Below are 24,829 nucleotides of genomic sequence, written 5' to 3'. Positions count from 1 at the left end.
AGAGAGAGGAGTAGGGAGGGAGAGAGAGAGAGAAATGGAGGGTATGTGAGAGCGGGAGGCAGATGGAAAGGGAGAGAGGGGGAGAGAGAGAGAGAGAGAGAGAGAGAGAGAGAGAGAGAGCTTGCTTAGACAGATAAGTCTTGATATATGAACAACAAGTACTGGGGTAACGCCTTGGTAAGAGTATGGTTTTCTGAGGTGTTATTTATCTCAGATCCTTGACAAACAAGACAATAATTTCAGACAGCGAGGAAGACAGCGGTTAACCGTCGCTGAAAGGAGAAACCTCAAAGAAAGGAAATGTCTTTTTCAAAAGTAAGCTGATACATTCAATATTCCATGGGGTTTTTACGGTAGATATAGGCGTAGATGGGGGAGGGGGTATGGGCAAAGGGCGGGTGTGCCGTGTGCGGCATGTCCCTGTTATTTAGGAACAGAAATATGTACGCGCCTCAAAAGAGAAATGAAATTAAACTGAATTGCAGGTCAGCTTAGGCATAAGGGCCAAAGGTCGGCAGAGATTGTCATTTCTTTTCTAAGTATATCATCTTTTCTGTTTCTAAATTCTGCGGGCGAGCAAAGCGATCGAGCAAAAAGAAAATAAAGTTGACACGTTTATAGTACACAGACAATGTATGTTTATAATCACAGTATACAATATTGAAAATACTATATAAAGCTACAAAAATAGACTACCTAGCTTTCCGAATGAAAGGTGGTAGCTAAATGCCCGAATGGGATGCGGCGGGCGCTAACATTTTGATAATTTCTAAATTTTCGGGAGCGGCCGGGGGCGGTGCAGCCTCTTTAGTCCGCAGGCTTTCCTGCGCATTTGATATTGTTCGAATAGCCCTACTAATCGGCCGCATATGGTCTGTACAAAATCATGAAGTTTGATACGTCCCATCCCCCTCCCCTCTCCCCCCCCCCCTCCCATCCCGAAACATCGTGCCTATACGCTATCAAGTGGACTTATTTTATCTTTTAGGCAATATGACATTATTTATTTATATTTCTACCGCATCATGCATGATTGAAAACTGCATAGATCGTAAACAACAGATGGAATGTGTTAGTATAAAAGAAACTACTTGACAGCAAATATGTTCATTTTTTTCAAAATGTTCTTTAGTTAATAACCACGGGTCCATTTGTCACTGCGAACAAGTTATCGTCATAATAATGTTCTTACTGTGGCATGTAACTGGATTTGGGTTGAGAAGACGGTTTAGACAATAGGCGACATGCCACTATTCATTTATTTTTTTACCGCATCATGCATGATTGAAAACGGGAGAATCCGCCATTTGAATAAAAAAAGGATCGCAAACAACAGATGGAATGTGTTGGTATAAAAGAAACTACTTGACAGCAAATATGTTTATTTCTTCCAAATGCTGTATATATTAATAACTACGAGTCTTTGTCACTGTGAATAAGTTATCTGTATAATAATTTTCTCTATTGTGGAATGTAACATTTTGGCAGAGAAGACGGTTTTACAAGTACCTTAACATGCTTATTTAGTGATATTAGCAAACAAACTCAAGAATTCAAGATACCTTCTATGCGAATTCCATTACTTCTAAAATCAGTACAAATAGACAATGAGTTGTCATTTGTCGTCTATTAAAGCACTCTTAAAACATTCTCTTACGTGGTAGAATTTTGCACTAGTCTTTGCTCTTCCTAAAAAGAAACGAATTTAAGTATAGGCCTACTGAATCATCCTCCGACATAAAACGTATATTGTGAAGGACTCGTCAGCCCAAACATGAATGGGGAATATCATTCTCGAAGCAAATTTGTCGCATTTCACACAACAGATAAAGTGGAATGGGTAAAATGAACGATCGAGACGACATTTAGAGCCAAAAAACGCAGAAGCTTCATTCTTACTTGGTTTGTTTTTCCCTGGAATGCAAATACATGAATGGATCGTAACATTTACCTAAGAAAAGAGATGCATGTAGAATTCAAGAAGGGAGCTTAAATCGGACAAAATCGAAGTTCTCGAGAAGAGCTAGCACCGCTCATATTCTGATTGAAGGTTTTCTGCTCGATTTTTGTTTTTGTTTGAAGAAGAAGTAGAAGAAATAGAAGAAGGATAAGAAGGAGAAGGAGAAGAAGAAGAATTACGAAGAAGAACAACAACAAGAAAAAGAAGACGAAGAAAAATAGGCAAAATAGGAAGATCGAACAAAGATCGAGGCGATGGAGTAAAAACACAAGTAGAATAGCAAGTAAAAAGACAATCCAAAACACGAATGTCAAAAAATAGATTGGGGCAGCTTACTTGCACTCTACCGTTTCAAGATTGTTATGAACTGTAACATATAGCCACTCACTCTGTCACCCGTATACATACGAAATGAGTTCAATCTTTCACGGCACATTTAGACTTCATGTTAATCAAAGGTCACATGCTGAATATACAATATGACGAGAGTACAACATTCTGGGGGCACTGACATCATTTGGGGCACCTGCCCTACTCGCAAAATAATATATAAATAAATAAAATCTATGACTTGGGGAAGGGTGCGGGAGGGGTCTCATCGAATTCTCGTCTCGCCCTTTATTCCAATTTATCTTGTTATCCTTTTTGTTCATTTTCCTTTTTCTCCGACTAATTCGATGGGAGGGGGCACGTATCTCCTCTGTCCCCTTTGCCCCCATGTAGCTACTCCATTGCATGCACCCCCCTATTTTCGTAGTTCTATCTTGCTCTTTTTGTCCTCAATTTCCAGTCAGTGATGCGATCAATCTGATCAGATATCCGAAAAGATTCGTCTCTTATCGGGTCGATCTATCGTCATGCATATTCAGTAGGATTATCCTTTAGCCCTGTGTTCCATAAAGGAACCTCCGAGAGTTTCGTAAAAAAAGAAGTGAGGATTAGAAGAGGAATATCTAGTTCTATTTCCATCTATCACCCTAAAAGGAAAGGTTGGTCAAGGCTCACGTTTCATTGGGATTTCCGGACGATTTGTGTTTCGTATACCTCTTTTTAGAGTGCACCTCAAAACTTAATCAGAAAAAATTCAAAACAAAATCTACTTCATGGAAGGTCTGTCAAATGGGAGAGGCGTTTCTTAAAAAGAAATCGATAAGATTCATCTTTTTTTTTCTTTAATACTCAATCCTTTTTATCCATTTCCTCCCCCTCAGTCGCTATGCGTTAACAGTCTTTGCATGGTAAGTCTAGGGTGACACATAATGTATATATAGGCTCTGCTCAAGACTTTAAGAATGGTAAAAGTGTCAAATTAGAGTCTGTGCGTGCACATTACTCTCCCTCTCCGCCCCTTTCCCATCCTTCTTTTTTTATCCCCCAGTTTCTCTCTTCTATTTTCTTCTTCTTCCTCCTCCCCATCATCTTCTTTTTGTTCTTTTTCCTCATTTTTATCTTCCTTTCTTTCTTTCTTCTTCTCCTCATTCTCTTCCTCATCCTTTTTCTTGTTTTCCTTCTTCTTTCAATTACTTTGATGAAGGAATTCTCATAAATTAGTGGGTATTTCAATTCAAATTCACATCTAAAAATGGAAAAGTACAAGTGAATGTTAAGAAATAAAATCAGAGGTTTTTATTACATTCTTATATAGTAATAGCTTTGAAAGTTATAAACTTTCAGTACGCATGTACGTTGTATATTTGGAACTGTAATCAGTCACAATTTTATACGATAGTTCCATTCTAAGAACAAACAAATACACAGTTTTGAGGTCACTAAAAGCAAAAAAACTCACTAATACTAATCCGTAGCTTCTCCAATTTCCATTAGTTATTCATTTGACTGATATGTGACTACCTTTTAATTGCTCCATTTTGCTTGAACCCATATACGCAGATCAACTTAAGTCGCATCACTTTTTTGACAAATATAATCCTCCTCCAGCTTAAACTAGAGCTTCACGCATAATTGATCTTCATTGATACTGCTAGGAGTTACAGGCAAGGTGAACGAATGCCCACGGTAGTTTCTGTACATAAGGGTTCTACAGAGGAGGGGGTGTAAAATCTTGATAAAATCTCTGACAAGCAAGAAAAAAAGAAGTGAATTAGTTTTTGTTTATATTGCCAGATGTCTAAAAATAAAGAAATAAGGGGCATACGAACAAGATTAGGGGCACATTTTTATTTTCTTTGGTGAAGTTAACGTTTTAAAGGGATCCGGTAACTTTGTCTCAGATCCTTAAAAAAAAATCCTTGATTTAGCTCGTGCTGCAATCATAATTATAAACCTTTAGGACATACATGAACCCAATGACATTTACAAGCTGATCACCTGTCTGATTATCAAGATATGTATGATTGGAAATCAAAATCAAAATCGAAAAACACAATGAACAGGAAAGTGAATCTAACGCCATGATTTTTCAAGTGTACTGGCCAGGATTCCTCTGGGTTCTGTCAGTTAATCAGGTGAAGGCATCCCTGCCTGCTGAACCTATACAACTTGAACATTTGTTCGTCATCATATTGGTCCAAGGGATGCCTTCGGTCCCGTAAAACCCTCTCTCTCCTCAGAGCTGCGGCATGTTGTATTGCGTGCAATATGGCAGCCATCTTGGTATGACAGCTTACCGTAATTGACTGATGGTAGTTAATGCTACCTTTATAGCTGTAGTAAAGTTACCGCTGTTTCTGAAATGCTTACCACTAAAAAACTGTTGTAACTATTAATGCAATGGAAAGTTAACGCTGTTTCCTGACTTACCGCTAAAATAGGGGCTTAACGCTGCATTAAAAGTTTTATGCAACGGGGCCCTGATGAACTTTGGGAAAGAACTTTATATCTGAACTAATAATAGTGATCGCTCTTCCCAAAACAGGAGAAGGTATCAATATGATAGCTATTTTTGTTAGGGAAACAGAAATAGGCAATATACAAAAAAATAGCTCGATTTTGTTATGACATAGCTATAGGTACTGTCTGAAAACGGTAGAATACCTAGTGTTTATCCTAACATAGAAATACATGTATGTAACAGTACATGCACTTGAGCTTAATTCTTTGCATCAGAAAAAAGAAAATATGTCCAGTTTCAAAATGTCATGATACACTAAAACATAAAATCTGACCATTTCTATAGTGTAGTTTTACTTCTTGGCACAGATGCAGTTTTGCAGAACAAATCAGTAATAGCAATTTACTTGCAAGTTCCAAATAGGCAAGCAGATCATGATTCCATCATAGCTTGCAATTTTCATAAGAGTCTTTACAAATTGTAGCTGGAGTTCAAGTCCTTGTATCTGAAAGGTGTCACCTCTGCTTCTGCCTCTTCTCTTTAGGCTCCTCCCCAGGAGTTATCTCCTGTCTTGGTGTCTTCTTAACAGTCTTTGCCTCTAACTCTCTCAGCTGCTCCACTGACAAACCACTGGCTTCCAGACTAGCCTTCACCTTCCAAAGTTCATCGGGGGCCAGTTCTGTCACCTTCTGAACGGACATTGCAGACCTGATGGTGCCATTCCTGGTGACTGGAATCATAATTTTGAAGAAGAAAAAAATATATAATTACATGAAATAAATTGCTGGCCATAATCTATTAGGGGGTAAAAAGGACAGAAATCATAATTTTTCTAATTACGTGGATCAAGTATCTGTTGATAAACAGAGATAATGAGGAAATGAGAACAGAAAGTGGAAATGTGATTAAAACTATTTTGGGGCACTAGAGGGGCCACATTTGTTTTTTGTACATAAAATGTACTCAAGGTGTGCAAAATAGACCAGTTCACGGTTAGCACCTTACTACAATGACCCCGAACATCCACAGATCTTCAAAACATGAAGAGGTCCCACTTTATACATTTTGAAATAATCACTCCTATAGCGATGGAGGTGCTTTTATAAATTTTTCAAAGAATACTTTCACCTGTGTACCATGGAGTGCACTAAATGTGCATGAATGAATAATGATTACATAACATTCATGAGCACGTATCCAGTATTTCGTCTCCGTGTATTTCAAAATTTGTTCTGCAATGACCTTTATCTGCTCATGTTCAGACTGCAACCGTGAACTGGCTTATTGGGTTGAGCCACAGGGGATATGCCTACAGAATTTAAAGAAATTATGCTACATAATTTTCAACCCAGTAACTAAAAAAAATTCCTCATTCATTTCGTTAAAACTTTGTAAGATAGTGTTCAAGATCCCTCAGAGAGGGGCCTGTAAACTGTGTCATTTGCTGAGAGCTAAAAGGACGTCACAATGCAAAACTAGAGTTTACACCTTTCTTGCTTTTAACTGACTATGTGTGTTAATCTCAAATGAACCTGTAAATTAAAGGGGTTAAAAATCTAGCCTTCCTTCCACTCATACGTACATGCATGGACCAGTGCTGATTGGCAGTTGGTGGAGATAGCAGCTTTTGCTTTGTCCTCACTCAGACCAAATAAGCTCCCTCTGAAGATTGTACAGTTAAGGGAAATAAATACAGGTAGTATCATTATGATCTGAATATCTCGAATGAGGCCCGATGGCTCAGTGGTAGAGCAGGTTTAGGATAGAGTTTGGTCCAGGGTTAAGTTAAAAATTCCTTTAGTGAAGGAGATTGACAATGGAGCAATTGACATGGGAGCACTTCTGTATGGTGTCATTTATCTGTGAACATATTCAAAGGCATCTTGCAACTAACAAATTACTATTTCACACATAAGAGTGAAAAACAATGATTGACTAACAAAATATTTCTTCCTACAATCTACAAATACTGGAAAGTTTGAATTGAAAGAGTATCATTTAATGTGTTTAGGAGAATTTTTTCTTCTTCAAGGAGCGTTTTATTAGAAATACCTACATTTCATAAAACTTTTTTTTTTTAAAGGCATCGTTTAGCAATGTTAAAGCTGAGATGCACGGCCCTACATGTTACCAGTGTCTGTGATATGGTGTCATATTAAAGCCCTAAAGAAAAAAATGCGCTTCAAAATATCAAGAAGTGCCTCAAAAAAGTAAAAATCTTTGAGTGACCGGTTATACCATACTCGTTTCCTCCAATAGACTGTAATGTCATGTACACCGTTTGGCAAACGCAAAATTTGGTTTCAATCTCCAATCATAAATATCTTGATAATCAGACAGGCGATCGGCTTGTAAAAGTTATGGGGTTGGTGACTGACCTAAAGGTTTATAATTATCATTGCAGCATGAGCTAAATCCAGGATTTTGTTTCAGAATCTGAGACAAAGTTACCAGATCCCTTTAATGACATTTGTTGCACCTGATGCTACTATCTTGTGGTTATAGAAGAAGTGTGCCACAGGCTTAGCAATAAATACAGTATTCCTCGAATATTTTGTGTCTGAAAGAATTAACGATAACAACAAAAATGTTCTCCATAGGCTATATCTTTTGCTTTTATTTAGATACAAACAGAGTATAAAGAGAAGGTTGAGTTCTGGGAGAGGTGAAAAATAGTTTGTGAGCGTTATCATTGTTATTATGCAAGTGTGGAAGAACATCAGAATACAAATGTTCCCTGAAAAGCATGGCTCTTTAAATGCCTTAATATTCTAAATATGGCATGTACCATCATAAAAATCAGGACTGATTTTTTACGCTACATGTTCGTGTAGTCCCATATACATCTTTCTTACAGTGCTTGTAATTCTAACAAGACTGGGCCAAATTTCTGAATCCAAAACCTTGCAGTACACACCAATACTTAAGTGCTAGGTGATCAACCTTTTCTGATCCTTTCCACAACGTTTCTTTCACAATGCAATTGCATGACCAGAACTCAACTATATCTTTAAGATTTGTGGAATTTTATTGTTCTACCCTCTGGCAAACTTCTGTTAAAGCGGTTTCAATTCTAAAGTGGCTCAAGATTCTAAGCACTTTATGGCTATATATATACATACCCTACAGCTTGGATTCTAATAATCCTTTCAATCCCTCTTTCAAACATATAATCACTATTCAAAGAATTGTTTTATCCTAGTACTTATCAGGCTTTAGTACCTTTATGCAGGCTGTTAATTTGCTACACTAAAGCCTTTGGCAAACTCAATTACACCTTAAAAGCAAATGTCATTCTTTGTGATTTTTAAATTCAGGTCGAATGTATTTTTATAACCGACTTTTAAAATCAATTACACTGTCAAATAAATTAAAACTTATTTTGTAAAAAATACCCCCCCCCCCAAAAAAAAAATTAAATTAAAAAAAATTGATGTTAACTTGGAGCTAGGGTGCTATGTGTGTTCTTTTAAAGCCACACTGTACTACATGTACTTGTAGCTACTTGCTCCTTCTTTATAAAAAACTTCCCTAATTGGTGCCTGTTGGTCCCCCATGATCCTCTTTTTCTTATGTTAATTGAGAGCTGAGTTGATGAGAAAACCACCTGTCAGTGACCATGCTTGGTGGTCTAATCCCTTCTGGCTGCACTAGTACAGACAGGCTTTAAAACAATGCATATATCTCATTCCCTGTTTTTGACTTGATAAGGATACAAATTGGCAACATCCTGTGGTCCTCTCAGCTCCATTGCCTGTATTAAGAGTATCACACAGAAAAGAAAACAATTAAATTTGTTAATCTATTGCATAAAATTGTTGTTATACTAAATAGACTGAAAGGCCACAAAGAAAATATGGAACTCATGAAGAAATCACACATGTATTGTTACTTTCCATTCAAATCAATGTTTTCCTTCCTTCTATTTCTATTCTTTGTTTATATTTGTTTGACATCCTCCTACAACAGCAAGTATATATCCAATAAAATCAAGGATAAGTTGAAAACAGATTGCCATCAGCATCATTCCTATATGCTTTAAACAAAATGAAGTTAAGAGGGGGGTGGTAACGTCAAACTTTACTGCAGATGAGAGAGCTAAAGAATTGTTAATACAACTTATAATAATAATATAATAAAATTGATAATTTAGGAGCCTTAAAACAAATTTTAAAATACCATTGCTCTTACAAAATTATAGAAGATATATGACATACATAGACTTCACAATAGGTAAATCGCATTCAATTACTGAGGGAAGAACTATGTTTAAGGGGATCTTTTGAAAGGGGGAAGAGATATTAATTCTCTGGTGGAAAGGGGGATAATGTTTGATGTTTTCAAAGCAGCCAATGTAAAACAATTTTTGGTTGATAAGAGTCTGGAGATTTGAATAATTAGTTTACATTCCATAACTATTCAATACAAGAGGATGGCATACATAGCCTGTGTCTTTCTTTAGCCCAAGGCAAGCATGCAACATTTCTAAGAAATTCCTGTTCTTCCTAAGGGCCATGCAATTATTATTACCCCAGCAATTGCCAGGTGCACGGTACCCATTTATAACAGAGTGGAGAGTGGCAAATGTAGATTAATGTCTTGCCAGACTGGGATTTGAACCCTCAACCCTTGAATTGAGAGTCAAGTGAATGAACCACTACACCACGGACCCTCCACATAGAAAGATTTCTATACGTCTACTTCTTTATCAATATTACATGTTTCTTATGATGAAAATCTCTGTGAATTTGTATTTCATATATGTATATAAATATATTATTTAGAGAATTACGAAATAAATTGAATACTTTCAACTTAAAAAAGATACTCACATTTTCAACTGCACTGCTGATGATTATATTCTTGCCCTTTAAAGAACTAACGAGAGCAAGAGCATTGTGGAACACATTCCTTCGTAGACTGGTGTCTCGGATTGCTGGTGTATAACAGATCTCAAACTGAACTCCCCTTTCCAGTGCCTTGATAAAGAGTAGATAGAAGTTTGTTATGCAGCGTTCCCCTCAAAGAAAGATGAGAACCACAGTTTATAACTTTCCATGAGCCATTTTATTTTTGTTTATCCATGACCAGACGAATACCATGCAGTGATACAGATTTGTTCATGTTCGTGATGGCCTCTGCCTCCCCGGCTCCCCTCACAATTTTGGGAGATTTGTTTTACTTCTCCATAACTTTCAATGACTTTCCAAAAGAATGTATTTTTCCACGACCGTGGAAACCCTGTTACCTTTAATGTCTTGTTGTATGACGTATTAAATATGAAGCATACATGTAATTGTATAAATCCTGTCTATACATGTAACACTACATTTAGATATATGTCAACAATGAGATAAAAAAATGTCTAAGAGAAGACAAATGATACTGTATGCTGAGAGTCAAAAGGGCATTCATCCATATCCATTAAAGGGATAGTTGAGTTTTGTTGCAGAGGGCGCTACACAAAATAATTTTTTGTTAGATAATGTCAAACTTGAAAGAACATAATATTTAAATGACAAAATCATCTTTGTTTGATCAAAATCGGTTCAGAGACTGCTGAAATATAACAATTTCTAATACTTGTGTACCACCACAAATATTAGATATTTTGAAAAAAAATTGAAAAAAACGTTGAAAAAAACAAAATAACGCCTTTTTACATCGTATATCAGCCAATGCCGATGTCAGCTTTTTTGTTGGCATTTTCGTGTTGCTTATATTACCCACAATTAGCTGGCTCATGTATTGTTATTTTTAATTAAATAATTAATTAACGGTCACCATGTTTTTTGGAAAGTGGAGCTGAATTAGTATGATCATATTGGCTAATTTCACACATTTTGGGGTCTAAAATTACCTTCATCGCAATTTTAGGTTCTAAAAGGGCACTATAAATGTCATAGATAAGAATAAGAGCAATAACCATGCACTTTGAAGGCATTTGTGGTGTGAAAACAGTTCTAACTCAACTATCCCTTTAACACATAGTTAACACCCTTCTGGCTCTCAACAGCTGACAGGACTTACTGGTTTGATAGAGTGGTGCTTGAAGTAGAAAGGTAGCTTCATTGTCATGTCACACGAGATGATATCCACCTCGAGCTCTGTGCATGCTTTATGAAACATTTTTTCTGTGGTCGGCTCAACAGCCAGAACGTCGTATGTCGATACACCGTCAGACCGCTGAAGGGAAATTTAGTAGTTAGATAAAGGTTTGAACATTCACAAAAGCATCAGTCTAACATTAGAAAATTAATCATATCAATGTCAGTTTAGTATCAGCACTGTACATTCAAATTGTGTACTTACACCTGTATATCATACCTGCCAACATTTGAAAATGAGAATTAAGAATTTTTAGCATGGTATGTCTTCGAAAATCAGAAATCTGTACCCTTAACAGGCGTTCGCTCATGCAGCGGCAGTGTAACTGGCAATACGCAGTAAATCTGTGCTAAAAAGTGAATACAAATTCGCTGCTCAATCATGCAGCCCTTCAACGCACGCAATACGTGAACTCTCACATCGCGGCATATGATAAAACAAGCTTAATTTGGCTTAAGCAACACATTTTTTTGTTGTTGAAAATCCGGGATATCCCGCATTTTGGGGCCTAAAAATCCAGAAAAACAGGATATTGAGGATTATTCGGGAGAGTTGGCAGGTAAGCCTATGGTATATGTGTACAACTCAGGGGATGCCTAAATGAACCTACATAGTATGTTTCTGTGTCCTGGTATTAGCCAAGCTGCCTTGTAGAACTACAGATTTTCAAGGAATTTCTATCTACCCGTTACCAATTCTCTTCACCTGGATTGAGGGGAGCAAATGTAGATCCCTGTCTTGCAAAAGGAAATTAGTGCTGCAGCTGGGACTTGAACTGAAACTGTTTGATCTACAGTCCAGTGACATATCCTATAATTGCTAAACAGACTCTATAGGCGCAACTCCACTGTCTCTCCAGAAAGACGGTTGCCAACAACAATCGCTTTAGTGTGCATAATACAAGCATGGGTTTTTGAAAGAGGTATAATATATGGATAGGGTATAGTCAGTTGTGTCATTGTAGACACACATTAATTATTAGAAAAATAGATTTCTAAAAACAATCACATTTATACATTATATTACTTTGTCATTCTGTTTGCTTTTCAGTAGTTGATGTTTGTGACAACAACACAATATGAACTTACCAGAACAATAGTTTGTGCTGAATCATTCAGAGTCACAGTTAATCTGGAGAGAACCTTTATTTCCTTGCCTTGAACCTGTTTTAAACGAAGATTGAAAGTTTTTGAAAATCCCCAACCTAATTCCGCCAAACATCCTCTTATTAATTTGTATTACGTTTTCACCACAAATGTTGTAGAATAGTGAAGGTTACCTTCAAATATTGCTATAATCTAATCAAAGTTTTCAATGAACATTGGCAGGCTTGTCACAGAAAACAGTATTTTGAAATTCTGTAGAAACACACTGTTCATTCAGCCAATAAACTGAACTCCATTTTTGTTTTGGTCAAGCTGCAATCATGCAATGATAACATTGATCGCTTCAGGTTTATTTGTTCAAACACAATGTTCTTTAAGAGAGATTTTCATAAGCAGAGCTTCAAGAATATTACCTTCAGATAATCACTTTCCACCTCCTTTGGTCTCTCAGGGGCACTTGGAATCTGGAAGAGAGTGGTTAAAGAAAATATTGTAAAGGAATTCATGCATTTCCCATATTACTTTTCAAAGATCTTCCATTTGACAATATCATCATACAAAGCTCAAGTGTTAATTATCATTTTGTTAAAAAAAAGAAATCAGGGGTAAACAATTAAAAACAGGCATTTGTTTGTCTTTCTACAACTTCTATTCTGAGGTGTCAATATCAAAATGGAGGTGGAACAAGAGTCCCAAATGAGTGCCATATTCTCAATCTCATGTCCAGCCTTGAAGGTGCTGCTTATGTTTTGGGGAAAATCCAACTGAAGTAAAAAAAAAAAAAAAATACCCACACCAAACAAATAAATGAACAAAACGCATACCATTGAAATATTTCTGAAAAAGCGCTATCAAAGAAGGTAATTTGATAACAGCATTTTCTGGAATGTCCAATATTTGCTAAACCCTGTAAAAAAAGAAGAAGAAGAGCCTTTTCAGCTTTAATCATTGCATGGTGCAACCATTTCCATTATTCACTGAAAAATTATGTTTCAATGAACATGTAGATCTTGACATTCAAATATTATGTCCACGAACTTAGACATGTATATGCCACTTTAGAGAAACTTGCACCAATAGAGTCTAGACCTAAACAATTATAACATTTACTGAAGTTCTGAACTGCAGATCTCACCTTTGTTTTACGATCCAACTTGGCCTGCCTATGATTAATTGCAACAACTTCATAACCCACTGGAAAGAAGGGAGACAGAAAATAAACAACGTCGAATAACTAATCAAATAAACTGCATAATTTTCATTAATATTGCTAATACCATCAGAAATTTTGATAATTGACTGCTTGCATTGGTAGGCATCACATCAATTTTTCACCTCTCTCCAACTTCAACTTAAAGTTCAACTAAGCCTAGCACAAGGCGTTTGATTTGAAAATATATCTAGTGGGTCTAGACTATATTTGCCTTTTGTAATGATCTGCATTATTTCCTTCACTGGTAATACAGTGCATTGGTTATTTGACAGTTAAGTATTTTGTTATATACAATCGTTTTGCGATTGATTTTAATCATAGTAAAACTATAACTGGTTACTTTTGAACAGTAGGGGCGCTGGTCCAAGAATAAGGAATGTCTTCATAAACGAGAAATCGTCTTCATAAACGTGGACCGATGCGTCCTCAAAAATAAGGATCGTCCCCATTTTCGCAGATATTTTGTTTTTTTTATCAGCATGTTGGCGATGCCAAAAACGGATTCTGCCATGATTTTCCAAAACCTGCAGAGCACCGATGAAAAAAACGTCCGCGAAAATCAGACGATCCTTATTTTTGCGGACGCATTTGGTCCATGTTTATGAGGATATCTTCGTTAATGAGAGCGATCAATCTCGGACCAGCGCCCCTACTGTTGAATTTGACAAACATTGACAGTCAAAAAGACAAATTCTAGTGTGTATTTTGAGCATGGCGAGTCTGTTCTCAGTTTCACTCCCATTTTCCAACATGTAGGCTGTACCTGTTTCAGCTTCAGTTTAGTCTGGACTAGACTAGATTAGATCTAGACCCCAGGGGCTCGTTCCTAGAAACCAACGACAAGACAGTCATAACTTTATCCGCCAACTACGGAGATGTCTCTGATCTTCCTAAACCGTTTCACGAAGCGCTTACTAGCTAGTATCTCGTGAGATCGATATTATCGGCGAGAAGAGGAGCCGAGAATTAGCCTTAGTCGCAATACCACCAGATTATTACAAAATTAATATTAGGGAAAATGCAATTATTTAAATGAATTAGTAATAAAAAAGATTAAAAATGATACCAAGAAATAAGAGATCCAATATACTTCCAAATTTGTGTAGATTAAACAATTGAAGTACTTGTAAAATATAATTGTGAGTTTTTCATTACATGACCAGTGAATCAGTTTTGTTGTTGAGATGGGCACCCCCCGAATATTTTCATTTGATAGTTTATAAAAATACACCCTTATATTATTCTTTGAAAAAATACGATGTAATGAAATTTGTGTTCAATGTTTTTGGCATCAGCACAATATAAAAATTACAAAACTTCAATATTTCAAACGTTAAAACATATGTTTAAACCATTCACTTTGCATAATTGAAAATAAAATTCATCTCGACATTAATATGGGTCTGAAAACTAAAGAATACACTTCAAACTATGGCTTGCCTGCCATGGCAAAATACATATTCCTTCGACGAGTTTACAATGTGGAAATTATAGGCGGATAATCAGTTTATTTAAGTGGGAAAATCCTTAAATACAAACATGGCATATTTTCATGAGATTATCAAATACAAAAAACGATAATTCACTGTTTAAGTGAATGTGTAGAAAAATCATAGTTGGAGGATTTATTGTCCTTTTTTGCCAGCCATAGTCTACCCAATAAATGACATGTGATGGCGCTGCCCATCGACTAAATAGTTATGACAGAGATACGACGGTGTCAGAGGTGTCATAACTCCTTAGTCAGGATGTTGTCATTGATCTTGACAAAGAGGGCTTGGTGAAACACGTAGCGGACAAGTTGTTCACTAACGATGATTTAGTCAAGAAGTTAGACTTATGACGGTTTGTAGGAACGGGCCCCAGACAATCTAGATTCTATTTTACATTAATTTAATTAAGGGTGACAAAATCAATCATTCGATTCATTGTCTGTGTATCTATGCAGAAGGTTAATATTAACTAAATACTTTTATAACAGTAGATCTAGGCCTACTTAAGCTTCCCATACCAGACATTTTTCATGTGAGATTTATAAAGTTGGACTAGATTGTTTCGGGCGTGACTTTTGAGTTTGAGAGAGAGTCAAGTCGAGACGGCCGACGGAGAGGTGCAAACAGTCCGTATATGTCCACCGTAATCCTACTGCAAGTCACGCCTACACTCCCGGCTAACCTCACAGATCAACTCCGCTCAGCTCCGCCTCCAGTGGGGTCCGTGATGGACTGCACTGCGAAGTGTAAGTTAAGCTAAATATAGCTCACTAGACCATATTCAAAATTAATACTTACGCCTTGCTGCTCTAGCAATCGCTTTCTGTTTTCTTTTCTCGTCAAGACGGCTATCTATTAGATTTAGGTCGCTAAATTTTGTCATCTTGAGTGTTCTCGTGTCAGTCGCATCAAATCTTGAACACAGCACATGTATATACACTAATGACGTCATGGATAGCATGGACGGATATCATCCAATCACATCGCTCGTCATGCATAGACCTAGAGATTTCATTTTAACTCGTTATTGATTGGATAGGAGATTTCGGCAGCGCTCGAACCGGTTCAATTTGAAGCAGATCAGCAACAATTTTCAAAAGAGAATTGTTTAGGGTAAGAAACGTCTTTATTCACTATAATCTCATACGAATCAAATTATTCGAAAGTACTGCTCTGTAAAAAATGATATGTGGATGTTGTTAGAGTAAATGTCACGTAATATCAGGCAAATACACAACGTGTTTTCTGTGACTTCTGACTTTCTGTGTGTGTGTTTGGCTGTTGATGCAAAGGCCATGCCCATGGTATGCCTTGTTATGAGCCGAGTTACCCGCCTGACTGAGCGCGGGGCAGTGCCGTGCCGCGCGCGCTGGCGAAATTCGACGATGGTGCACTTGTACTTGTGCACAGATTGATGTAGACTAGCTCCACAGGCAAATTTTCCTTTGAGTCTAAACAAAAATTTGGACAGGCCAGTTTTCGAGTGGTGAGTCTATATCCCCTGTGTGATCATGGCGATTGAGCTACAAGAATTGATCTACAATTCCCCACCTTTACCATTTGATTTACCAAAGTGAACATGAGATGAGAGAGGACCGTTTAGCAAGATAACAGTTTCCCGGCATGACATCGGCATTGTCTTGATAATTTGACGTACTAATACTATGCATTGCAAGGTCGTTTTTCAACTAAATCATGTATTCCAATTGATTAATAATAATAATATAGATCTATGGATTCTTCCTTCCTGGGTACCTGTGGTGATGAAGCATTCACTTCACCTGCTAGACTATTAATTATCTTTTGTACTATGATTCTAAATTTGATAAATAAGTTGGTGCCGGAGTAGCTTGACCAGGAGTAATTATTTATATGTATTATTTATAATTTCTCAAGCACCAAGGTTCCACTTCGACTTATTGACATGTTCATGAAATAATCAATGACTTCATTTTATCCAAAGAGGTGTACATGCAGAATCAACACAATGAGTAGTATAGGAAGTTAGGAACCTTGTGTAAACGCCGTAAACTAACCAGTCTTTGGTAATTTACATTACCGAGACCAACACTGACATCATAATCCAATCTCATTTTCAATTTATCACACATCAGCAGTGAAAAAAGAGAAGACATTGCTCCAACACAATGAGTACCGAGTATAGTAACCTTGCGTAGACGCCGTAAACTAACCAGTCTTTGGTAACATCTCTAACACTGACATACATAATCCGAAGACATTTATAATTCAATCTCATTTTCAATTTATCACACATCAGCAGTGAAAAAGAGAAGACATTGCCAGCCAGCACCATGAGTAATCTACCAATCTCCGGTAACTTCTCCGACACCGAGGATGACGTGGTCGAGGACGAGGATGAGGAGTTGCGCTTCCAGGAGAGCATCAAGAAGGACCTCTTCACCGAGTTCACCTCGGCCACACCCATGAAGATGGCCAGGGTGAGCGTCGCTCACGCCAGGGAACCCATGAAGGTGTACCTCAGAGTCAGGCCATTCACGAATATTGAGATTCAAGACGGAGAGTCACAGGTACATAACTATTATATCAGGGCCCTGTCTTATATAGAGTTGGTATTAATCGCAACGAGATGGGGGACTGCAAACTTGCGACTGATTAGAGGACTTATGATTGATTTGGATCAATCGCAACTCTCTATAAGACAGACCCCAGTAAGGATGAGAGAGACGGGAACTGTTGAAGCTTGTGTGAAAACCAGGTAGAAAATTGAAAGAAAGAAATTAGGGTATTGCTATGTTTTTCTTATCTTTCAATTGGTTGTATGCATGTCCAAACACTGGTTTAAAGGGCAATTAAACTTTTCTAGCAAGTTATATTGGGTAAAGAAATATAACCGGAGAAATATATATATTCTAAGTTTTTGATTAAAAAAAGAAGCTAGCCCCAAGTACAAAGCAAGACATTTTAAAGAAATCATTTTTATATGACACTTCACTAAATGTGCAAATGAGGCACAGAAAAGCATCAAAGTACAGTATCAATTTACAGAGCATGTGCTCTATACATTATGGCTTTCTTATTGATTAATGCACTTCATCTCTGTATAAAAAAAAAATCCCCATCTCTTTACTCAACATAGACTTGAAACAATAATATGGGTGCTTTTCTGAATTATTTATTTATGTTCGGGGGGGGGGGGGGGGGGGCATTTTACAAAACTTGTCATTAGTGACAAATGACAGTTTTTGTTATAAGCTACTGAAATCCTGGCTTCTGATTGGTCATCGGCAGATTTGTCACTAATTTTTGATATTTGTCATTGAAAAAACGCTTTTATGAAACTCCCCCCAGGAGTGTATGGACCAGGAGAACCGCACCACTCTCCTCATGAGGGCACCCAAGAACAGCTTTGCCTTCAAGAGCAGTCAGCGAGGCTTCGGGGAGATGAATCACAAGTTCACCTTCTCCAACATCTTCGACGAAGACACCAGTCAGAAGGTGTTCTTTGACGACACCATGCTGGCCACGGTCAAGGACGTCATTGACGGCCACAACTGCCTGGTGTTCACCTACGGCGTGACCAATGCCGGCAAGACGTACACTATTCAAGGTTGGTATCGCATCTGGGCCCCATTTCACAAATGTGACAAATGACAGTTTTTGTTATGAGCTAGTTATATCCTTGCTTCTAATTAGTTATCAGCAGCGGAATTGTTACTGATTTTTGTCATTGAAAAAAGGTTTTGTGAAATGGGTCCCTGATTTGACCCAATGTAGTTGCACAATGTTTTTCAGAATATCAATCTTGTTGGAGAAGACTAAATGTATTCAATGGTTAGAAACTATTCAATTAGAATATTCTACAGGAAGTTATAAATGTCATTGTAATGATGCTTGTTGATTCATCATTACTATCCCAAAAGAACAAAAGAAAGTCAGTATGCTTTGGTGAGTTTCATTAAAAAAAAGTTAGAAGATGTTGCATCAAGAAAGAAGTCAAGAACCAACTGGGAAGAGAACATTAAGACATGGAATGGAATAATACTGCAAGAGTGTATAATAATTTATAAGAATAGAGGTGTGTGGAAAAAAACTATTCAACCATTGAACTGGGAGTAGAAAATACTGTGAGAGATAGATAATTGTTTATAATGATCACAGAGAAAAATATTAAAATTTTTTTTTTTTTTTTGGGGGGGGGCTACTATTCAAGCTTGCTTGCATGAGAGTAACACTCTTCAATTTGTTTCGCATTGAACTCTATGCAAATTTTTAGGGCTTTTTTATGACCTTCAGGGACTCTTTTGGGCATTTCTGGGGCTCATTCGCCCCGAGCCCCCGTGTATTTTCCCCCTAATTCATCACCTTTTTGTTGGCATTGTAACTAGGTGTTCCACAAGATGGAGGGATTTTACCACGATCCCTGGACGTGATCTTCAACAGCATAGAAAACAGACAGTACTTTTCAAACAGGGTGAAGCCACGCTACTTCTGTGATGTGGTCAAACTCTCCGAGAAGCAGCAGAAGAAAGAAGAGGATGTCAAGTCCAAGCTGCTTGCCCTGGGCAATGTCCCTTCCACCGGTGCAGCAGATCAGGTAGCGGATCTTATGTCTTAGATACAGTGCGTCCCAGAAAAAACTAAACCAAGTGTTATCGATGTTTTTTGATAGGCCTTAATCACAATTATAATTAATAAATGACACATATTTGTACAGCTTAAATCCTCTTCTTTCATTTGATGCAACTCATATTATGCATATTTCACGCATGAGTGATTACAAACATTTTGAAGAGAGGGTACCAAAAAGTCATTTAGGGAGCTGTATCTGAATTTCAAGTAGAACATTGCATTGTTGATTTTCTGCCCTTTCAAATGACACCTCAGTCAGGAATAATGAGCGAGGAATTAACAAAGTTCTGTTTGTTTAAAGTATTGCTTGCATTTCCATAAATTGATTAAACAAATTCGTTTTCACTGGCTGCCTGCCGTAGCGACAAACAGGGTTGACAAAAGACTTATCTCCGTTTCGTTGACGAGCAGCCACGGGTTTTTTTGGACGCACTGTACAGGCACTTGTCGTGGGAAACAAAAATTTATCAATGCGTATTAAAGTCATATTCTTGCCCTTTGCAGCAGAACTTTTTTCGTCTTCCATTTTTGGCACGATGCAGGTAAATGTGTCCCATAAGACATATGTGGACCTTATGTCTTTTATCCAGTTATCTGATCAAATTTCTTAAACTATCTTTCGTGCACCACAACTTGAGAATATTTTGGTAATTCAATTATCTTAGATATGATGTTTGAAAATCGAAATTGCTTTCTAAGATCTTTATGCAAGAGTCTCATCATCTGTCTTTGCTAGTTATCAGGGTTGTTACTGATGTTACTGATGAACAAGTTAGGTTTGTTAGTAGCTGTTACACAAGGAAAAATATTTATTTTATTTTCTTATTGACAACTCTTTCCTGCAGACGACGATGTTAGAGGGTGAGAGCATGATGGAGGATAGCCTGAACACGGACCTATCGCGGGCTTCCTATTCCGCCAGCAATGACGACACACAGGACTCGTCCAAACTCTCAGAGAGTAAGATGTCTACTACAAAAGACTTTGAGGGTAAGAGTTTAAAGGCATCATTTAACAATGTTAAATCTGAGATGCATGGCCCTACGTATTATAACTGTCTGTGATATGGTGTAATAATGAAGCCCTAAAAAAATTGCGCTTCAAAATGATCATGAAGTGCCTCAAAAAAAGTAAAAAAATTTGAGCGACCGGTATTACCATACTCATTTTCCTCAATAGACTGTAGTGTTTTAAAGACCGTTCGGAAAATGACAATTAAAAAATTTGATTTCCAATCATAAATATCTTGATAATCAGACAGTGTAAAAGTCATGGGATTCCTGACTGACCTAACGGTTTATAATTATGATAAGAGCATGAGCTAAATCAAGGATTTTGTTTCAGAATCTTGAGGCAATTAATGATACCTGGTCACTTTAACCTATCCTCTACTACAGCCTTGAGCAACCAGACATTCCTAGACGAGGTCAACGCCCGCATCCCGGACGACACCGTCGTCAACGTGGACGCGCAGGGACCCGTCAAGTTCAGCATCTGGATCTCCTTTGCCGAGATCTACAACGAGTACATGTACGACCTCCTGGAGCCGCTACCCAAGGAGAAGAAGATCAGACGACAGGCCCTCAAGCTGGCTGAGGACAAGAACGGCAGCATCTACATCAAGGGTATGCTATCCATCAATTGAGAACAACGGTAATAAGGATGTTACTGGTTTTCAACATTTTAACAAACTTCCAAGAAAAAATATGATATTTTCTTATCAAGGGTATGCTATCCAATCAATTGAGAACAACTGAAATAAGGATGTAACTGGTTTTCAACCATTCAACAAACTTCCAAGAAAAAATATGATATTTTCTTATCAAGGGTATGCTATCCTATCAATTGAGAACAACTGTATTATAAAGGTTGTCACTGGTTTTCAACCTTTTCAACAAACTTCAACGAAAAAATATGAACTTTTCTTTTATTAAATCAAAGAAGACCAATCTTTAATAGATAGGATTATTCCAGATCAAGCCAGTCATCAACACACAGACAAATAGCTCTTCTTATTTTTTTTCTGAAAAAAATAGTACTGCATTTTGGTACCAATATGATTTTTTACTACACAAAAATAGGAAATCATGCCAGTAAATAATGGGGACTTGTGCCTTGCATTCAACTGAAATTTTCTCCATAGCAATGAAAAGCATGATAATAAAAGCATGAGATTTACCTCCCCCCCAAAAAAAAAAAATAAAAAAAAAAAAAAAATAGCACTATCTATACTAGGTAGGTGATTAGCAAAGGTCTGTTGATCCAATCAACCAGTCCTTTTATATCTACCTGTTTCAAAATTTAATCTTCAGATTATGTATTATTACACATTGTATTTTTCATATCCTCTGTATAGGACTGAAGCAGATCCAAGTCAATAATGCAGATGAGGCCTATAGGGTTCTGAAGATAGGTCAGAGAAACCTCAGCATCGCAGCTACCAAACTCAATCACTGCTCCAGTAGAAGGTAAACAAAGGCAGGACTTTGTCAAGAATTCTCAGGACTTTAATAACCCTTTTTTATTGCAACCATATTTTATCTGCCTCTCCATCACCTTGACTGAAGACACACTTAAAAGCCTCTTTACATATGCTGAAGTAAACAGTCAGGGTTTACTGCCGATCTTTAAGCATACCATGCTTCACATTTTGTATCTTCGGACTACCATTACACAATAATTTTTTTTCTCCCAAGAATTTGTGTACGATTTCCACTTTATGTGCTACTGAATCTAAAGCACTCTAATGCTTGATCACCTTTTAAACTGCTATTGAACAGCCATCGATCTTTAATCAAATGATGTACATGTACTGTGCATATAATTTTTGATAGATGGTAAGCTAGATTACATTTCTCATATGGAGTACCGATCACTCTACCTAAACACCATATGAAATGCAGTGTAATTTTTATTTAATATTTTTGAATCAACAAGAATTTTTAACTTGTTATAAAACATTTTAGTATTCATATCTAAGTGTTAATTGTGGTATTTCTCATTTTTCAGTCACTGCATCTTCAGCATTAAGATTTTAAGAGTTGTAGACGTTGATGACCCTCATGTTGCCAGAGTCAGCCAGTAAGTACCTAAAATATACTTTTTGAAAACATGTATTACTTGCGAAACATTTTTCCACTTAAGAGTACTGTTATCAAATATTTGCATCGATGCATTTTCTTTCCACATTGAAATGGACTTTGATTATACATGTACCTGTAGATATTGTGAGTTTTATATTGTCATTTGTTTTCTACAAGAAAGAAAAAAATCTTTGTGACTATAAAGCTGCTCTTTTAGAATCATTTTCTGCAAAGCATGTAGGCAGGGCTTTGGCCTGGCCCCCAGCTTTGAATTTTGGACCACCAAAATGTTGAAATTTAATCTTATGTAAGCGAGCCCTACATATTTCTATCCAGACAACTTTTGGAGAAAAAAATTAGTATGGATTGAGTCCTGACAAATTGAATCACATTGTCTCTCTTTTGTTAGAAAGCCCTTTTAATCCAAAGAATTCTAAACCATACATGTATATATGCCTTATTTTGACTCATTACCATAATGCTACCTGGAAGACCTAGTGGCAGCAAATGAGAAGGCTTTTCAGTGTGCAAGAGCCTGGCAGAACATTTGAGCTCAGATGATGGACACGAAAGAAGATTACCAATGAGACAATAAGATTGATTCATGACATGTGTCTTGTGTTATCTCAAATTAATGAATATCCCCCTCTCACCTTGTATTTATTCATTCCAGCCTCTCATTCTGTGATCTTGCTGGATCCGAGCGCTACACTCGTACCCAGAACACGGGAGACAGACTGAAGGAGGCCGGGAATATCAACACCTCCCTCTTGACCCTTGGAAAGTGCATCCACGCTCTGCGGTACAACCAGAACCATCCAAAGTAAGTCTCACTAAAACAGTATCAATTGTCTTTTTATTGCTGTTAACAGAGCTGCCAACCATTACAATTTTCCCAGAATTATTCTGATTTTTCTCCAAATTTAAAAAAATATTTTTGTACATACCGCACGTCAAACAACTGCCCTTAAATGTTGATCTGGACCCTGTCTTACAAAGAGTTGATATCAATCGCAACTATGTACATAAGATATAGGAGACTGCAAACTTGCGATTGATTGGAGAACTTACGATTGATTTGGATCGATCGCAATTCTTTGTAAGATGGGGCCCAGATCACAAATTCAATAGAAAATCAAGGTTAAAACATACTTGAAGAAAAAAATATTATCAAAAAGAATGAAACGCTGATAATACCCCCCCCCCCCCCAAAAAAAAAAAAAAAAAAAAAAAAAAAATTACTTGTAAATATAATATAGATCCTAATATGGATAAAACAGCATTAGAATGGACATTTCTGCATTGGAAGTGTGTCGTGCGTGGTTGAAAGTTCTAATGAATTACTTCTTTTTTTGCCATCATGGTTCCTTTATTTTGGTCGCTGAAGGTTGGCAGCTCTGTGTTAATGCACTTTAGCTTTATTTTTGTTTTATTTTTTTTTGACAGGGATATCAGTTCCAGACTTTGCCTAGATTATGGTCCTAGCACCTCTCTCTTCAGGCTCTTACTGGATTTGTTTTGTTGAAATATAAGAGGCTCCAACTCCTATCTGCCTCTTTTCAGGCTATTGGGTACAGCCAAATAGTATCCTTGTTTTCATACATCCACCTTGCAGAGAACACCACAAAAAGGTGCTGGAGATTAAGAACAAACTGAATTTCAATTAATCAATTGTTGTGGTGCCCCTTCTCTTTCAAGAATACAAGACCACCTTTCCAATTTGTAAGGTGCCAATCAAAGTGACCATCACCCCTGACCCTCACCTCCTATTCAATTATATCATTCCATAAGTGGCCTCCCCCCCCCCCCCCCCCATTCCACAGAGTTCTAATTCTAGGCCTGGAACTTTATTCTATCCTACTCCTTTGTGCAGAAGTAATCCTTGAATATAGCCATTTCTAACCACGTTCCTTAACATTTCTTTCAGGGTGCATCCAAAGATCATCCCGTTTCGCGAGAGCAAACTGACTAGACTCTTCCAGAGTTTCTTCCTTGGCAAGGGCAAGGCTTCCATGGTTGTCAATGTCAACCAGTGTGCATCGGGATTCGATGAAACCATGCATGTCCTCAAGTTCTCAGCTATTGCCAAACAGGTCAGTGGCAAAGATTTGTGTAAAATATTACGTTTTTTTTTGCCATGAGTACGGAAGTACATTTTTTGTATGTTTTGTAAAAGATTTTTAATTAAAAACAAATAATTATAAATTGATGTTTTTCTTAATTTCCGATCATGGGCATTGTTTTGTATGTGAATTATGTACCTATGTCTTCAAAGGATGCACGTAAGACGGGGATACGGGGCCTCGATTTCGCTCAAACTTTTTTTGATTGGATCATCTGATTTTTCTGCTTCTATTTGAAAGTAAGTTATTGCTGGAGTGAACTTGCCCTTTAATTACATTCAAGTTTGTAAGCTGTAAGTACAGGGAATGCAGCTGGCATTAATCATATTTGCGTTTAAACA

At 37.2% G+C, this 24,829-nt stretch overlaps 2 protein-coding genes across 8 annotated transcripts in view; one reads left to right on the top strand and one right to left on the bottom strand.

Annotated features, from left to right (window-relative positions):
• Positions 1–4,342: 4,342 nt before the first annotated feature.
• LOC579142 (ribonuclease P protein subunit p30) lies at positions 4,343–15,612 on the bottom strand. Its single transcript, XM_003725129.3, has 9 exons — positions 15,470–15,612; positions 13,101–13,159; positions 12,379–12,429; positions 11,948–12,022; positions 10,782–10,937; positions 9,584–9,730; positions 8,468–8,505; positions 6,334–6,413; positions 4,343–5,481 (listed from the first exon to the last, which is right to left on the bottom strand). The coding sequence occupies exons 1-9, from the start codon at positions 15,552–15,554 to the stop codon at positions 5,267–5,269; spliced, it is 906 nt and encodes a 301-aa protein (XP_003725177.2). The 5' UTR covers positions 15,555–15,612; the 3' UTR covers positions 4,343–5,266.
• Positions 15,613–15,694: 82 nt separating this feature from the next.
• The window catches only part of LOC105442319 (kinesin-like protein KIF20B), a 36,954-nt gene continuing 27,819 nt past the window's right edge, over positions 15,695–24,829 (top strand). For 6 of the 7 annotated variants that reach the window (XM_030986114.1, XM_030986117.1, XM_030986113.1 and 3 more), the window contains exons 1-10: positions 15,695–15,784; positions 16,950–17,220; positions 18,002–18,260; positions 19,039–19,247; positions 20,128–20,272; positions 20,680–20,907; positions 21,639–21,750; positions 22,292–22,363; positions 23,039–23,188; positions 24,293–24,458. In XM_030986114.1, coding sequence (XP_030841974.1) covers positions 16,984–17,220; positions 18,002–18,260; positions 19,039–19,247; positions 20,128–20,272; positions 20,680–20,907; positions 21,639–21,750; positions 22,292–22,363; positions 23,039–23,188; positions 24,293–24,458 — 1,578 coding nt within the window. In that variant the 5' untranslated portion in view covers positions 15,695–15,784; positions 16,950–16,983. The remainder of the gene's footprint in view (positions 15,785–16,949; positions 17,221–18,001; positions 18,261–19,038; positions 19,248–20,127; positions 20,273–20,679; positions 20,908–21,638; positions 21,751–22,291; positions 22,364–23,038; positions 23,189–24,292; positions 24,459–24,829) is intronic. The other variant, XM_030986112.1, reaches the window with a different exon arrangement.

Source organism: Strongylocentrotus purpuratus, unplaced genomic scaffold, assembly GCF_000002235.5.
Source record: "Strongylocentrotus purpuratus isolate Spur 01 unplaced genomic scaffold, Spur_5.0 spur5_scaffold_15, whole genome shotgun sequence".
Classification (NCBI taxonomy): Eukaryota; Metazoa; Echinodermata; class Echinoidea; order Camarodonta; family Strongylocentrotidae; genus Strongylocentrotus; species Strongylocentrotus purpuratus.
Note: the sequence above shows the minus strand (reverse complement) of the source record. Positions and strands in the feature narration are given on the sequence as shown.